At 41.2% G+C, this 18390-nt stretch overlaps 1 protein-coding gene across 5 annotated transcripts in view; it reads left to right on the forward strand.

Moving 5' to 3' along the window:
* Positions 1–18390, forward strand: part of man2b2 (mannosidase, alpha, class 2B, member 2) — a 74677-nt gene that overhangs the window by 17158 nt on the left and 39129 nt on the right. For all 5 annotated transcript variants that reach the window (XR_005942664.1, XM_041184955.1, XM_041184948.1 and 2 more), the window contains exons 5-12: positions 1086–1201; positions 3094–3271; positions 6357–6555; positions 9095–9285; positions 11871–12057; positions 13958–14085; positions 15388–15677; positions 17237–17428. Coding sequence is in view for 4 of the 5 variants with exons in the window: in XM_041184955.1 (XP_041040889.1) it covers positions 1086–1201; positions 3094–3271; positions 6357–6555; positions 9095–9285; positions 11871–12057; positions 13958–14085; positions 15388–15677; positions 17237–17428 (1481 nt within the window). In the remaining variant the exon portion in view is untranslated. The remainder of the gene's footprint in view (positions 1–1085; positions 1202–3093; positions 3272–6356; positions 6556–9094; positions 9286–11870; positions 12058–13957; positions 14086–15387; positions 15678–17236; positions 17429–18390) is intronic.

Consider the following 18390-nt stretch of genomic DNA (forward strand, 5'->3'; position numbering starts at 1 on the left):
CTTCCTCCCCTTTCAAGTGGAGGTAAAGATCTTACAGCATTATTGTGAAGAAGAACAAGAGGTTCTCTCAGGTGTCCTGACCAATTTTTAACCTCAGGCGCCCTCATTCCATTGTTGTTTGTGGGAGCTTGCTGTGTGCAATTGGCTGTTGGGCTTCTTACATGGCAACAGTGACTACCACTCCAAAGTACTTTGTTAGATATAAAGGGCTTTGAGAGGTCTGAGGCCATTTAAAGTGCTATATAATTGCAAGCCTTTATTTATTTGTTTGCCATGACTGAATAACCTAAATTATTTTTTATTGACTCTTTCGAATAACATTCCACAGTTCCTTTTCTTTGTGAAAACAGAAAACTAATGGCTATTTGTCCTGGTACCTCCATCTGTACTATTGTGCTGGCAGACAGTAGCAATTTTATTAAAATAAGTGTTGAAAAATACAGCAATTGGGTGCAATAGCCATGGTAGCACACGGGTTTAATCTCTCTTTTCTTTCATCCCCCATCCCCCATTGTTAATTTACTGATCTAAATTGCATTGTGGGGAAACATGATAGGGGTGGAGCACGTGGCACTTCAAAATGGGAAAGGGAAATCAAAGGAAGCGTTGTCTTGGGCCAGTGTTGTGTACCTCTTACTCCCTGCTCAAGAATGGCTATGAGATAGGCTTGGGAGCAGGTCATTCCAGGATATTAACTGGCAGCAACTTCACCCATGTAGATTAGTGCCCACAATCCATTGTCCTTGTTGATTCTGTTACTGGGCAGGAACCTCTTGATGCTTCTTGAGAGGGTGGGGGTGGAGACACTTTAGAGACAAATACCTGCTCCTAGGTTATCTCTGACCAGTTCTGAAACTGAAAGAAGAGCAAAAAGAAGTATAATGGTGAGAGACTGAGACTGAATAAATAACACATATCTCTCTCTCTCTTTTTTGTCTCTAATGTTTGGGATCATAAGGCGATTCAGTAGAATGCACACAGTCTTAAGGAAAATGTAATGTTCCATTTTCTGAAGATGTTCATATAAACCATGGTTTTCCTCTGCTTTAATTTTCTCTCCAATCCTGCTCTCTTGCCTCATACAGAAGCTCCAGTTTGTGTGGCAAGGATCTCCTTCATTGGCACAGCAGCAGGAGATCTTCACTCATACCATGGACCAATACAGTTACTGCGTCCCATCTTTTCTGCCTTTCTCCAACAGGTAATAAGTGTAAAAGCAAAATACTGCGGATGCTGGAAATCTGAAACAAAACCAAAAATAGCTGGAAAAACTCAGCAGGCCTGACAACGCCTGCGGAGAGGAATACAGTTAACGTTTCGAGTCCGTATGACTCTTCATCGAGTCATACGGACTCGAAACGTTAACTGTATTCCTCTCCGCAGATGCTGTTAGACCTGCTGAGTTTTTCCAGGTAATAAGCGTAGGTTCACTTTCAAGACCCAAATAAGGCAGCATTGGGTGGGTGCTCAATACTTAGAATGCAGCATTTAATTCAGGACTGTTATGCGATCAGCTCGTTTGTGTGATGGTGGGTTGCTATGTGTTGGAGCAGTGATATACAAGTCAGAACGGTGCGACATAGGTTTGACTTTGGTTTTTCTTCACAGTGCTTAAAGAGGAGGCAGTGGGCAGATGCCACATATCCACAGAACTGTAGTAAATTAGTACAAAGCTGTGTCATGTCTATGCAAGTCCCTGAAAAAACAGAATACATAGCTACCATCACAGCTAATGAGAGAGTACAATGGCCCGAGTTCTTTGACCTGTTTGTCACAACGCTGTCAGTCCAAATAATACATTTCAAAATGTTGTTATCACTTTATTTATTCCATTCAGATGATAAGACTCTATAGACAATACAAATAGTGTACTGTAGGAAGAATAAAATCAATAGTCAGCTGGTTTTATCAGGAAGATTAAGCAAAGATGGACCTTGCATGGTTAAATTCTTATAAAGACTGGGGCACTGTGGCTGGGATTGTAGAAAAGGGGAGAAAAGAATCAGAAACTTGACAACTTATCAGCACTAATAGGTGAAATATTAAAACACACTGGTAGGTCAAAGTAACAGCACACCTTGAAGTAGAAACAGTATCGAGGGAACCTTTTCCTACATTTCAACCTTGTCACACCTGAGTAGGTAGTTTAAGGAAAACCTGTCAGCTCACAAGTCAATTACAGATAAGGAAGAACATTCAGCCCATATTTGGTCACCAATCCAGAACCATCCTGAAGTTCCCCAATAGAGCATCTAATTGGTTTTTAACAACTTGATGTTAATTTCCTGCACTTTTCTACCCACACATCCATTCAAAGTTTTGATTTGCTTTTAGTGAAGAAGAATATCCCAAAGTAACTTTGTAATTTGCCTTCTACTATTTTGAGAATGTCTCCTCTGGTTCTGTTCTTGCAATGTAGTTTAAAATAAGGTTCCAGATTTACCTTTTCCATATCATTTACAATCATACATCCCAACCAATTACCGCTCAGATACATCCATTCAAGGTTGAAAAGTCCACTTTCCTCTGGTCTTTACGCAGCATTCTATTATTATTAATAATAAAGCTGTTTTATGGCTCTTTCAACTGCTTCCAATGATTGAATGTCTCCCTAGTGTCTTGGTAACCAGAACAATATGTAGTACTCAGAGCAGTATACAGTTTGGTCATGGCTTCCACTAACTTGACATTCGACTGTTTCAATGTAATGGGCAGCATGTTGACCTGGTTCCAATCTACTGCTGTGTCCTCTGCTAGTGCACCTTGGCTGCACTAGCAAGAGCATTCCTCCTAGGCTGAACTTGGTACTGGTATCAAAGTATTAGTTTCTGCAAATTTAGGAGCCTTTTTGACTTTCACACAAAGCAAAAAAAAAAAAGATTCCACCAGCATAATTTGCTCAACGTAACTAAGCTGTAATATTCATTGGTTCTGCAATATAACTGGGTCAAATATTCAGTGGCCGTGTTAATATCTTAAGGAGAAATGGTTTATGAGCAGTGAACATTTATTTGTGAGGGAGAAGAAAAAAAAGTTTACAGTTGATCAAATCCGATGCAAGGATATAAAGTCATCTTTTTAAATGTTATCTAGATCTGGCTTTTATTGGAATGGAGTTGCTGTTTTTCCTGACCCACCAAAAGATGGAATTTACCCGAACATGAGTCTCCCAGTGACCAATGAAACAGTTCATGCCTATGCAAAGACTATGGTAGCAAACATAAAAAAGAGAGCATCCTGGTTCCGATCTAGTCATGTTCTGTGGCCATGGGTAAGAGGTGCAACATATAAAACTGATCCTTGTTTCAAAGTGTTGGTATTTGGTATGGGGTAATGTATTTTCTGACTCATTCTTGGAGTTTTTTTTCTTCATTCATGGCGTCAAGGCCAGCATTTAATGCCCATCCCTGACTGCCTTTCGGAGAAGTGGTGGTGAGCCATCTTCTTGAATACTACTTGCTGGAACATTTCAAAGGACAGTTAACTACTTTGCTGTCACATATAGGTCAGATCAGGTTAGAGCAACAGATTTCCTTCCCTAAAGCGCATTAGTGCTTTTTACAACAGGTGGCATTTTGCAACAATCTGGAAGCTATAGGTTCGCCATTGCTGAAACTAGCATTCTAATCCAGAATTACTTAATTAGTTGAACTGAAATTCCTCATCTGCAATGGTGCTATGTCTCCGGCCAGTGCACTACTAGTCCTGTAGCATAACCACTGTGACACTTTGTCTCTAAATTTGGATTGGAATGTTTAAAATATAAATAAACACGTTGTAACAAAGAAAAATCTATCTTAATTTTATCTATAATTCACATATGAACGTTCACGTCCTTTGTTGCAAGTTTAGTTCTTCTAGGTTCTGTCTCGCCCAAGTTAATCTTCCCCTTTTTACTTCTTGATTTTAGCATCTGATACTCATTCTTGTGTAAAGGTTATGTTGACATCAACTTTGAATCACTGAGTTAAATCAATGTATGACATTAAGACCTGATGAGTCTTAACTTTCTCGCGCTAAATGTCAGAAAGACTGAAGTAATCTACTGTGATTCCTATAATCTCATTTGTACATCAACTCCCTTCGATTAGCCTGGCTGTCACCCTTGACATGGAATCTTCATGTACTACTTGGGAAAAGCTCAGTTCCTTCACCACATTGCATCTTTTACAAAGGCCAGTTCTATGACCAAAATATTTCCCATCTCTGCCTCTACCTCTCTTGCTTCAGCACCAAAATATTTATGGGCAGGATTTTCCCGTTGGCGAGTGGGGAGTGGGGCCCGCTCGCTGACGTGTAAAATGACACATGGTGACGTCAGGCAGAACTCCCGACGTCATCGCGCCCCATTTAAATTTTCAGGTAGGCGGGGGCTCAGCAAAATCAGTTGTGCGCCCACTGACCTGTCAATGGCCAATTGAGGCCATTGACAGTCACTTAAGTAATTAATGGACCTGCCTGTCCAACCTTAAGGTTGCTGGGCAGGCCGGGAGCCCTGGCGGGCATTAGAAAAAGCGTGAAACCTCATCCATGGGCGGGATGAGGTTTCATATAGGTTTTAAAAAATGTCATTAAAGTGTATGTAAAAGTTATGGACATGACCCAACTCATGTGACAGTGTCACATTAGGGGACATGTCAGGGGTTTTTTTTTCTATTTTTAATAATTTGTATAGTAGAGACGATCTCCCTGAGGCAGCACTTAGCCTCAGGGAGATGAGTGCACTCTTTCGCTTGCATGCGTGAAAGAACGCACTCCCAGGTTTAGGGATAAACCCCCCCCCCCCCCCCCCACCACCCGCACAGGGAGCGCATAGTGTTTCTGTGCGGACGTCACACTACGGCCTGCCCACATAAAATGGTGGTGCGCCCCCAATGGGGGGCGCCGATCAGAAGCGCGCCTTTTTCACGCCTACACTTCGACTTCCCCCCTGACGGGGGAAAATCCTGCCCTATGACTAGTAAATAATGAGTAACTCATCTCCTGACTTCCCAAAGCCTGTCCACCATCTACAAGGCACAATTCAGGAGTGTAATGGAATACTCCCCACTAGTCTGGATGAGTGCAGCTCCAAACAACACTCATAAATCTTGACAATATCCAGAACAAAGGAGCTTGCTTGTTTGGCTCCCCATCCACCACCTTAAATGTTCACTTCCCTACTTCCAATGCACAGTGACAGCACTGAATACCATCTACAAGATACCCTGCAGCAATTTGCCAAGGTTCTTTTGACTGCACCTTCCAAACCAGCAACCTCTACCACCTAGAAGGACAGAGCAGCAGAAGCATGGGAACACCACCACCTGCAAGTTCTCTCCAAGTCGCACACCATCCTGACTTGAAATATATCGCTGCCCCTTCGCTGTTGCTGAGTCAAAATCCTGAACACCCTTCCTAACAGAGCTGAGTTTGCCTCCGCCACTGTAGCGGTTCAAGACAATAGCTCACCACCATCTTCTCAAGGGCAATTGGGGATGGGCAGCAAGTGTTGGCCTGGCTAGCAACACCCACGCCCCAAGAAAGAAGAAAAAATAAATTGATTCAAGTTCAATTTCTACATACTTTCCTGTCTTAGCTGGTTTCACCAATTACAAACATAGAAACGTAGCAAAAAGGAGCAGGAGTAGGTCATTTGCCCCTTCGAGCCTGCTCTGCCATTCAATATGATCACGGCTGATCCTCTATCTCAATGCCATAGTCCCTTTCTCTCCCCACACCCCTGGACACCTATCTATTTCCTTCTTAAATATATTCAGTACAAGCTACAATTCAGCTATAATATCCTGAGCTGTATCCACACCCACACAGAGGACTGTACCTTTATTACCTACTATTGGCAAGTTCCATTGGCTCCCCATGCCCTAGTAAATTGACACTAAGATTGTTACGCTCACCTTCAAATCCTTCCATGGCCCTAATTGAATAATCTCCTGCGGATATATGTCCTCACATGTGCTTCAAAACCTCTCTCACTGGCTTAATTCTTTTCTGTTTCACCACCAGCAGCAGATGTTCCTTCAACCATTACGGGCCTCACACTTAAACTGTCCCTCCCCCTACCATCTTTGTCTTGCCCCTCCCTCCCTTTCTAACTTGCAAAAGCTATCTATAGACCTTCACTCTTCCTGTATTTTAGCTCCTCGTGCCCCACTAACCTCTCTCTCCCCTTTCTTCCTCATACGGAATGTCTACTCTAATCATTCATTTCATCCGTGAAGCATTCTCAGATGCCTCTCCGTATATGAGGAATATCAGAGATATACTAGTCATGACTTCATAATATGGTATTGTTAGTTTTTCTGTAACCTACTTTTCTCTTTATATTTTATGCTTCTTTATTTTTCTGATGGCAGGGCTGTGACAAGCAGTTCTTCAATGCCTCCGTCCAGTTTAAGAACATGGACCCATTGATGGATTATATCAACCGAAATAGTGATGAATTTGGAGTTACAGTGCAGTATGCTACATTAAGTGAATATATTCGGGCTGTTCACAATGCAAACCTGACTTGGGATATCCAAAAGAACCAGGACTTTCTCCCTTACTCCTCAGGTAATGATAGGCAAACAAAAAATATCGTCTCTGTGGGAGCACACACTGTTTTAATTTTAGAGGGTTCAAAAGTATTGTTAATGACCTAATGGAGAGTTGTTGGCGGTTGATTTAAATGGGAGGATATATTAACTAATGTGATGTTCCTTTGTGTGAGTGGACACTGGGCTCTGAACATTCACACTTCCCAATGGCGATCATTTAACAATTAGCCAGTTTACGGACCTATGTTTACACGTGGCACAATTCATTTGCAATGATCTGACAGTGCGTTTGCAATTGTGTATAACAACACATTTCAAAAGTTGAAACTGGCACTTTGATTTAAAAAATAATCTTTTTTTTAACTAGTATAATGTTCTAAAATGCTGAAGAAAATTATGTATGATTATATCAGTGGTTTTAAATCCATCTTAATATTTAAAAAGTAAAAGGGCTTTTTAAAGTTATTATTGAGTCCATCCTTTATGCTCTCTTCGAGAGAATTTAGAAAATATTCTGTGCACTGGGCTAAATGGCTGCCCTAAATGGCAGTATGTTGGAAGATTACCCATGACAGCGACATGGGTCATTTGTTATTCAGGGACATGTGTCCATGGATCAATCCAGTAGCTTTTGCAAGTAGAGAAACTGTACAAATATGTGGTTGTAAACACTTGCAAGGAGCCCTGGAAAGATCCCACATCTCCTCCTGTTAAGTGTGATGCCTGTGCTGTATCTTGCCACTTCCTGCAGAGGGAGCTGTTGTGTGCTTTACGCATCAGCTATTTATAATAAGTTTTTCCAGGTAATTCTGTTTTTGTTCAGGATTTTAAAACTTGTCCTGATGACTGCTCCATAATAGGTAGAGTTGAGATACTTGGACATGGGTAGATTCTTCAAACGTATTGCAAAACTAACGTGTAGTATTTCATTTTTATTTGTTACTCCTAACAGAAGTAAGCTCTAACCTTACAAAATTCAGAAGAGCTTTGTTTTGTAATTTGAAGAGAGCTGTGATAGGTATCTGAACCGGGAGCTGAAAATGCTTTGCTCAGCAAAGTCACTGCTGAAACGAGATGGAGTGCTGTTGTACTCAATGCAAAGAACTGATTATTTTGCAAAGAGATAAAAACAAAAAACTGCGGATGCTGGAAATCCAAAACAAAAACAGAATTACCTGGAAAAACTCAGCAGGTCTGGCAGCATCGGCGGTTCTGTCGAAGGGTCATGAGGACTCGAAACGTCAACTCTTTTATTCTCCGCCGATGCTGCCAGACCTGCTGAGTTTTTCCAGGTAATTCTGTTTTTGTTTTGGATTATTTTGCAATTTGTTTCAGTGCCGGGTAAGCAGAAACACTGGTAAGTGCGTGGGGGTGCACAACTGTGAAGGGACCCAATTGACTTGCATTGTTTCCCCATTTGGGTTCATGACAACTGGTAACTTCTGATTCATCACACTGATTCAGCTCTTCTTCAATGAGGTCAATGGAACTTATTCAAACATTTAATGAATTGCGAAAAAAAAAGTATTGTCATACTCACAGTTTTAAAAATATTCTGGCTGCTGGTGGATTCTTGGGCTATTTAAAAATCTGGGTATGTAATGTTCTAAAGCCAGAAAGGTCCAAATCTGAGGTCTGATTTTTAGCTGCTCCATTTTACCAAGGCCAAGTCAGATTGTGCGACCGAATCAGTTACCGGTTCCTTTTAACGATGTGATAATTCCCCTTTTTGAAATGGTCATGTTTTTGCTCTCCACTGATTTGAGTTCCTGTTGTCCTTTTGTGTTTCTCGGGCAGCGCAGAATGGAAGCCAGGTGCTTGCTCCTAAGGAGGGAGCGAGGATCATTATGAGCACAGTCACTCGCATATGGTGCATCATTTTTTTTTTAAAATATGGCTCAATCTAACTAATATGCAAGCTGGAGGAGAGGGGAAGAATAGCAGGTGGATGAAACCTTTGCGATGCTGGCCAATGATTTCCTATTGTTTTGGGAAGGCATTGACCTGGTTAAAAAGAGCTACTGCCTAATCCTGTGACCAGGAAAACCAACTGAGCAAAGCTGCAGCCAGTCTGGAGTTGTCACCTCGATTTCCAGTTGGATATAATTATGGAATGAAAAAGACCAACAAATTTGGCTTGAATCAAACCACCGTCACTAACTAGGCCACAAGAGAATCGTAATCTGATTGACTACAATGCTGCAGTTTGTTAAACACATGAATTTTGTTTTGAATTAGTCATGGTGCATATTATTTTCTGGCATTCTCTGTTACTGTGAGTAACTATGTGGTTTGCACTCACTGATGCCACATTGTATAGCTGGTGCCAAGACCTTTTTCCCTAATGTAATGTGTTGGAGCACAAACACTGAACCATTCACATTCATTTCATCATTTCTAACTGTAGGTTTTTTAAAAATTGTAAATGGATGAACCATTATCTTTGCAGCTGAACTCCGTTTTCATGTTTTAAATTACAATTGTATGGAAAAGAAATTTAAATTCTTTTCTGGCACCCAGTACTGTTGAATTGCATTTTACCTGTCTAATTCCAGAACCGTTTCAAGCCTGGACTGGATTTTATGCCTCTCGGAATATACTCAAAGGAATGGCCCGGAGAGCAAATTCATTCCTCTATGCCTGTGAATCCCTTTTCACGTTGTACCTCTTGAGATACCCGTTAGGATCTGTAGACAAACTTTGGGCTCTACGACAAATTCAGCAGCTGAGATGGGCTGTGTCGGAGGTGAGGACTTTCAGGCATTGCTGGTCAACTACATTTCTTGTGGGGCATAAAGCAAAGAAATATTCCAAATTCTGTTCATGAACTCTTTTCAAATGCTATTCAAAATTCTGGCTTTTTTCAGTTGCTATCTAAAAGGAGCAATATCAAACATGACCAAAATATGTGGCATGTTTTGTTTTTAAAAAAAAGTGGAAAATGGAACAAATGTAATCCTGCAAATAGTTTTGGGGGAAGGAGTACTGTTAAATTAACATAAGAAATGCAGAACACGCTTTGAAATTTGTCTGTACTTGCAAGAAGTAGCTCGATGGAATAATACCATACAAAACGTGACTTTGATGCCATGTAGCTGATATAGTATCCTGTTCTCACAGAACTGCTCTTGTTATGCAGTGTAAATGCAGTTAGGCTCAAGGAGCCAAATGACCTACTCTTGCTCTGACTTTGTATTTTCCTAATGCATAATTGCTAGGTACTAATTGAATTGAGATGCAAATCACTTGTGTTATGTGTCTATTTAATAGTATAATGTTACTATCCATTCTAATAATGCATTTCAAGAAAATATGTTAACTTTGAACAACAGTAAATTTAAGATTTTCATGATTTGACTTGCAAGGGTGACCCAAAATCTAATCACTGGATTTGTTGTCCTAACTGCGCGGAAGTCATATGTGTTTATTGAGCATGGCAAGTTAAGGAAACAGACTAATTTCATATTGGAGCATTTACAAAAATATATACTCAGTAACTGAGAAACATTGAGGGAATTTTAAAAGTTGGCACCCCCAGTGAAAGCTTTGCATGGCTGAAATTTAGGTATGAAGGGTCATGGTGCCAATGTTGTTATGATGCTTGGCTAGACCCCCAAGTTGTTGGTGAGATCTGGTTTGGGACCAGTAACGTTTTGTGTAAAGTAGACAAAGTTTGAGATTCAAGACACTTGCCCAATGAATAAATCCACAAGATTCCACGGATTTTGAACAAACAAAAATAAACTTTACTACACAAAGAAAAGATGAAACATATTACAACATCTTTCAACTGAAATTAACTGGGACCTCTTTCTGTTCCCTGTCTTTGTTTTTTACTTGGGACCGCTCCCTCTCCCCTTTTTTTGGGACCGCTCCCTGCCCCCTTCCCTTGTCCCCTGTCTGGAACACTTCCTAGCTACGGCACTCTGCACCTGGTAATGTGACCCGCGTTTTCACACCTTTACTCTTTCTGCGCTAGCGTGAGGTACATGTGAATTAACAAGGACAACTGTGGTCAAATAAATCACGCAGCACGATAAATGCCAAATGCACCCAAAACAGATTGCATGGATTGATTTCACAACAACCCGCCCAGAAGTCAGTAACGCTGACTCACCCAATCTCACTGGATCCCTCTTTCTCTCTTTCACAAGGGATTCCAATCTTCACCTTTGAAGATCTCACCTTGGAATTCTCTCAATGTCACTGCAACTGTCGGCTTCAACGAGGAACACCTTGCAGCATTTCAATCTCATCTCCTGGGATCCTGTTTCCCCGTATTCCTGAGTACACTCAAGCACCAACTCACAAGCACGATTTCAGACCTTCAGCCTTGCCAAGCAGAACACTACTGCCCCAAAGGGGTACTTTTGCCACAAATGCCCACAGCATGGAGCCAACAACTTTCAGCTGCCTTCTTGGATCTTCAGGACCACTCCTGAGCCCTTGAGCCCTCTTCAATTACCAGACTCAAGATGGCATCAACAAAAGCCCCCCTTGCAGGGTTTCAATCTTAGCTCCCCAGATTCCGTTCCCTTGGATTCTCAAATAGACACCCAAACATCAAATAGCAGGCACAACTTCATATCTTTGACCATGCTGAGCAAAATGCTCCTGCTCCAGAGGGGCGCCTTTCCCATAGCAACCCTCTTCAAATACCAGGCCTCCTCTTGAGCCCTCTTCACTGAGGGTCTGCTCCCTGCAGCTCTCGGTCTAACTTGGAGACTGTCTCTCTGCTCCTGTCTTTTTCATTGAACTTAACTGGGGCCTGCTTCTGTCCCCTGTCTTTGTCCCTTACTTGGGACCTCTCCCTCTCCTCCTGTTTGGGATCACTCCCTGTCTGCTCCCCTTGTTCCCTGTCTGGGACACTTGCCGGCTATGGCGCTCTGCACCTGGTCACCTGACCCTGATTTTCATGCCCTTCATCTTTTCTCATTATGCGCTGGCTTGCAAGGCCTATCCTGGGCCTGAAGAATGTTAATATGCAGAACTGCGCATGTGCAGCCTGCTCCTGGACAGCACATGTGCAGAGAGTCCAAGGTCTGTCAGGAGGTGAAGTTCCTGACCTTTGAGCTCACGATTAAGGTAAATTGTGTTTCATACCAGGATGCAGTACAAAGATGCAATGGACAGGGAATCATAGAGATCATGCAATGCCCTGCACTGAGTGTGCTGAATGGGAATATTGAACATTAACTCTAATGAGTGATCCAACATCATTAAATAGAAAATTTTGATAGTTTTAATTCAAATTTTTAGAAAAGCAATACAAGTCTTTACATTGCATACTTCTGTTTTATCTTAATGGATGTGTGAACATGTGTCTATTAGGTACAACATCATGATGCCGTAACTGGGACAGAATCTCCCAAAGTGAGAGATATGTACATGGATCACCTATTGCGAGGGATGTGGGCTGTGAAATCAGTAATGGCTGCTATATTTCAAGAAAGCCTGGACACTCGAAAGGATAAATTGGATTTTCCTCTTCGCTTTGGTCAAGACACCAGAAATACAGGTACAGATAGTTTCTTAAATAAGTTGCAAAGCGTTCTTGAATGTTATATACAGTGTTTAGTGTTGATTGGGCAAAACAGGTAGACCAAGTAAGTTGACACTAAAAGCAGTTGTTATTTTCAATTCAAATTCATTAGCACAATAAGTCAAAAATAGATTTTTAAATGTATAAAAATCTAGTCGCCAGCTAGGGTATTGAAAAATAGTGAAAAGTTGTGACAAAAATTGCAATGATTTCCTGGTTTATGCTTGTAGAGAGATTCTGAGCTTTAGCCAATATGTGTTGGCATTCTCTCTTGCTAATTCTGGTTATAGCCTTGTTTTATTGTCTGTTAAATCATTTTAAAGTTATTTATTTCAGTATCCTCCCTCTATTCCCAGTTCAGTGTCTCTTCAGCACCTCTCTTTCCTTTTGCACTGCCCACGTTGATACTCCCCTATCCCACTGGCATACTTCTCTTAAAACACAGGTTCCAGGATATAAAACGAAGCACAGTTTAATCCCTTGAAGTGGTAACAACATAGGTAGGAGTGGTGGTGAGAGGTGAACCAAGAGAGAGGATAATGATGATACCCTGTATTTAAACCATAACTGTGATATTGCACTGACTCTGGTAATGATTAGTGAATAAAATTTAAATGAGTGACAATGTACTCGCAAACCTGCATCTAAATGTAGGTTTTGACTTTTTCAAAAAAAAACTGCTTGACAAGAATTGTAGGCAAGATTTTAAGATCTCATGGTAGATTCACAGAAGTTCCAATTAGATGTATGTTTGTGTCTGAATCTTGATGCAATGCTGCGAAATTAATGTAAATCCTGGTCAAATCAGTCAATCCTTAAACACAACTCTAATTAATAAAATGGCTGTGGGAAAGTCTGCAATTTGCAGCCTTGTTGACAGAACTTTTATTTAAAAATGGACTTATCAGGGACTTAAAAAAAAAAGCCAAATTACTAACAAAAAACAGTAAGTGTAACAAAAATAAAATTGAATTCAGTTAAGTGCAAAAGAATTTTTTGTGGTTGCATGTGCAAACATAAACTTAAACTGAAAGGAAGTATTTTAATTGCATTGTACTAGCCATTAAAATAAAATTAATGTCTTATGTTTTTAATCCGTGCAAGATATGGGACAGTATTTCCCGAAGTTTGAAATCCTGTTTAGAGGGAGCTATTATAGTTGCCTTCAGTGCACGGAGTTTAACTTTTATAATGACTCATTGCAATCAGTTACAGCTATCTGAGAGTAATAAAGCCGTAGAAATAAAAGCAAAAAAAAACTACAAACGCTTGAAACAAAACAAAGTTTGAAAGCATACGGCAAGTCAATCAGCAGCTTTTTTGAAGAGGAATGATAGGTTGATGTTTTGAGCAGGGTTCTTTTTTAAAAAAATGCTCTGAAGGGGGTGGAGTGGGGGTGCAGGAGATGGGCCCGAAATGTTAACCTGTCTTCTCTCTCCAACAATGTTGACAGGCTTATTGGTTGTTTAGAAGAATTTCCTGTTTTTGCTTGAACTAGCCTATGGAAATCTTTCATTGAACTTCCTACCATTTAACATGAGTCAATGGTTTAATACAAACCTGAAGTGTTAAGCCATTGTTTATTTATCCCTCATGGCAGCAAAGTTTTACTTTAGAAGGACACATCTGAAAGTTTAGCAAAAACACTTTTGTCAATTTTTAACCAAATAGGTTTACAGTAACACTTTGAGTGTGCTATCCCTTCCTTGTCCTAATTTAGGCTGACTGATTCCATGCTTTTCAGAGGGGACTGGGCCTATTGTGAACATGATAACTTTATACTTTTCTTGCGTTTCTTTTAATCATTTTGTAAATCTGCACTGGACTTGTGTAAATACGAATGTCAGATTGTTTCTTTTTTTTCTCTCTTTGAAAGAGGATGACTCTTTACAGATCACTGTGTACAACCCTCTTGGATGGAACATCACAACAGTTATTAACATCTCTGTTGCTTATTCAGCAGTCAGTGTTTATGACGATGCAGGCAATGATGTGCCGTCACAGGTATCTGACGTGTTTTTTTTTTGTTGAAAATATTGACAAATTAATGCACTTAGTTCGAGAAATAATTATGCAGAGTCCATGGGCTGAATTTTTAGGCCCTGCCGGTTGGTGTGCCTGCTCCATCCCACCATTTTCCCAGACGTGGGATGAGGGAGACAGCAGGGCTACTTGCTGCAAGCAGCCAATTGCCCTAATTAAAGACCTATTAAGGCCTGTTGTTGGAAGCCGACCGTTGACTAAACCACACTCTTCCAACTCTTTGTTTAATTCAGAAACTAGATTGCGATCTGGTCAAGAATATACTAGCTTCTGAACAATAACTTTCTGTACTTAGTCTTAGTGTCCTAGAAATTGGTTGGTCTATATTTGGGCGCTGCTTCGACTATTAAGGCACCAAAATGGGGGGACAGGACACGTGAGCACATATCCCTCTGGGAGTGTATCTCTGCCACATTGGGTAAGGACAAATGAGGTGTCCTTTACCCATGCCTAAAGCAGGCACTGAACCCTCTGCATAAATAAATTAGGGGCTGAATGCTTGTTTGAAGGCCACTTCTGCAAAATTGATTTTGCCCTAACGCAGCTGGCTGCATGCAAGGAAACCAAGACTACACCGAAAGAATGATTTACCTGAATGCTGTGCCACGAGGAGAAGGAATTCTCCTCCCAGCTCCACGTTAATGGACTTGATCAGCATCCATGATCCCTGATGCCAAGCCCTGCCATCCCCCACCCAGAACCTGATCCTTGGCCCACCCCCAAGAGGACTCACTTGAGGGCCGCATGATTAATCCTCTTCGCCTGCGGTCTCGTTCATGCTTTGTGGACACCATTGAAATGAAGCCCAATATCTAGAGAGCCTCAGCCGCACAAGTTATGTTTACCCCTTCGGCCCGTGCCCCAAAATGATCATGACCCAATTTCTCTAGGGCATTTTATGTTTCTGCTCCAATCAAATTTGAGCCAAGCTGAATGTGTGGAGAGGAAAAATTAGAAGGATGTGTCATGCATGTTGGTCCTTGGTGCTTCTTGGAAGCTGGGTATGGGGAATAGTGAGCTACCTCAGGGACATGCTGTGTATTTGGCCCCTCAGAACCAGAGTTGATAAAATCAAGCATCCTGAATAGGAGAGATAAATTACAAAAACTAAATCCTTTTGGTAAATATACTTTTAACTTCTAGTTTTAAAAAAGTATTTATGGTAGGTCAGTGAACAATATTCTAGCTCAGCTTCACTAAATTAAATATTTGGATGTTCGGTGCACATGGTGAAATAGTGTTAATTTTCATTTTCTGTTGCAGATCCAGAAATCTGCTTCTAACAGCACGTATGATCTATATGTTCTTGTAAGGCTAAATGCACTCAGCTACAGTAGGTACCTTGTAAAAAACATAAAATCAACTTGCACCAAGGCCTCAGGTGGCCGATGCTCAGAAAGTCCAACCTCGTCTGGAGGGAGAGTGATTACATTTGACAGAAAGCTAGTGAGCAAGTCGAAAAATCCGGGGCACAGACTACTCCCATTGATGAATGACTGCTATTTATTGATGCTGAACAAGGACACTAACTTGCTGCACAGCATCACTGACAGGTGAGAACCATGGTAAATGGCTCCTATATAAACCAAGCTTAACAATAAAAGCTCCTGCTCACTTCATTTGAACTCCAGTAAGCTTTAGAATAGCAACATAATTCAGAATCTGATCTAGTAAGGGAACCTTTTTTTAAAAGGGGAACTCCTAGATCCTTTTCGAACAGGCCAATATTAAAGATGATTAAAAAGGGTTTCTTTCAGACATGTAAACCTGGCTTGTGTAGTTGATTAAGGCAGAGCTGCTATACAGTTGCTGGTTTGCATTCTATTTCTGTAAACCAATTGCACCTACACTATGGAAAAACCTCTTTCTGTGATGCATTTTTGAAAGCAATACTTTAGTTAGGCCACAGCTGGAGCACTGTGTGCAGTTCTGGTTGCCACAATATAGGAAGAATGTGATTGCACTGGAGAAGGTGCAGAGGAGATTCACCAGGATATTGTCTGGGCTGGAGCGTTTTAGCTATGAAAAGAAACTGGAGAGGCTTGGGTTGTTTTTCCTAAAGCAGAGAAGGCTGAGGGGAGGACCTGATAGAGATATACATAATTATGAGAGGCATAGATAGGGTAGATAGGAAGAAACCTTTCTCCTTAGTGGAGGTGTCAATAACCAGAGGGCGTGGATTTAAGGTAAGAGGCAGGAGGTTTAGAGGGGATTTGAGGAAATGTGTTGTTCACCCAGAGGGTGGTCGGAATCTGGAGCAAACTGCCTGAGGGGGTGGTAGAGGTAGGAACCCTCACAACATTTAAGAAGTATTTGGATGAGCACTTGAAACACCGTAGCATACAGGGCTACGGGACAAGTGCCGGGAAATGGGATTAGAATAGACAGGTGCTTGATAGTCGGCATGGACATGATGGGCCGAAGGGCCTGTTTATGTGCTGTAAAACTCTATGACGATGACTCATTATCGAGTTATGATTTTTTTTTTAATGTCAGCTTTCTCCGTGTCCTCCTTTTTGAGGAGGTGTGGACTCCTTAATATGGCAATCCTCAAGAATCTTACTCGGGTGACTACTCTGCACATTTTCAGTGCCTTTTACTGCTTGCTGGCTGAGACCAGCTAACTCAGCACAGATCAAATACCAAGCAAGTATCTTTCTGGCCTATATGGTTCAGCTACTCCCCTTACCTTAACCAGCCCATCTAAGAATGCACAGAAGGCCTAAGTCACAGTAATATATACATGCAAGCTTTTCCTTTACTAATTTAATGTGAATTCTCCAGAAAAACAAATAGCATTTTGTGGAAAGTGAGTTACTTGGGAGAAATTAACACTGAACCTGCCACTATGACCTCCTCTGACAATTCTGAAACTACTTAGTGTGTAGTTTGATTTTCATGGAGAAACCCATGTGAACATATTCAAATATGTCCTTAATTCACAGTGAACATTGATTCTCAATGTCGATCTTATCACTTTGCGCCTCGCTCTTGTGAAGCAGATGATTGATTTGGAAGCCTTAAGGAAGGAACCATGAGCAATTGGGAAATCTTAGTTGTATTCAATCACCCAGTTGCCATTATAATAGTTGCTTTCTATTGTAAATGGCAGATCCTCCCAGAAGACTGTCAAGATAAAGCAGGAATTTTTGGAGTATCACGCTAATGGAGACGTTGAACAGGGCCCAATCTCCGATAATTATATATTCACACCAAATGGCTCAGCGATGTTGGTGTCGAAGTCTATTGGTATGGAGGTAGTTACAGGAAAACTAGTAACTGAAATCAGACAGTACTTCTACAGGTAATGTACATCAAATGTAACATGTTAGGACCTTTATGTACTGATTTCTCATTAAGGTTGGGATTACTGTACGAGAAAGCAAAAAAGAAAGAACAAACTTACAATTACATATAAATAATCTTTTTTTAATGTTGCTTGCTGGAGGAGTTATTGTTCGTCAGGGCAACAAGAGAACTCTTGTGCTCTTCTTCAAATACAGTATCTTGTGTTTTTTTTTACACTTACCTGAGAAGCTAGACTGGTCTTGGTTTAATGCCTCATCTGAATGAGAACATTCCCAATAATAGTGTTCTCTCAGTATTCCACTGAAGTGTTGGCTTGAATTCTGTATTCCAGTCCTGGAGTAGGGCTTGATCTCTCAATATTCGGATTCCAAGGTGAAGGTGCTTCAACTTTTAAAAAATTTATTTGTTCATGGATGTGGGCATTGCTGGCAAGGCCAGCATTTATTGCCCATCCCTAACTGCCCTTGAGAAGGTGGTGGTGAACAGTCTTCTTGAACCAGCCTTCAGTTTATGTGGTGTCAGTACATCCACAGTGCTGTTAGGGACGGAATTCCAGGTTTTTGACCTAGTGATAGTGAGGGAACGGTGATATAGTTCCAAGTCAGGATGGTATATGGCTTGGAGGAGAGCTTACAGGGGTATTCCTATGTATCTGCTGCCCTGTCCTTAGAAGTCACTGGGTTGGAAGGTGCTGTTGAAGGGACCTTGGTGAGCTGTTGCAGTGCATCTTGTAGATGATACACACTGCTGCTATTGTGCAGCAATGGTGGAGGGAGTAAATCTCTGTGGTGGTGGTTGAGGTGCCAATCAAGTGGGCTGTTTTGTTCTGGATGGTGGCAAGCTACTTGAGTGCTGTTGGAGATGCAGTGTTCCAAGCAAGTGGAGAGTATTCCATTGCACTCCTGACTTGTGCTTTGTAGATGATGGACAGGCTTTGGGAAGTCAGGAGGTGAGTTA

The sequence above is a fragment of the Carcharodon carcharias genome, chromosome 1, assembly GCF_017639515.1.
Source record: "Carcharodon carcharias isolate sCarCar2 chromosome 1, sCarCar2.pri, whole genome shotgun sequence".
NCBI lineage: Eukaryota > Metazoa > Chordata > Chondrichthyes > Lamniformes > Lamnidae > Carcharodon > Carcharodon carcharias.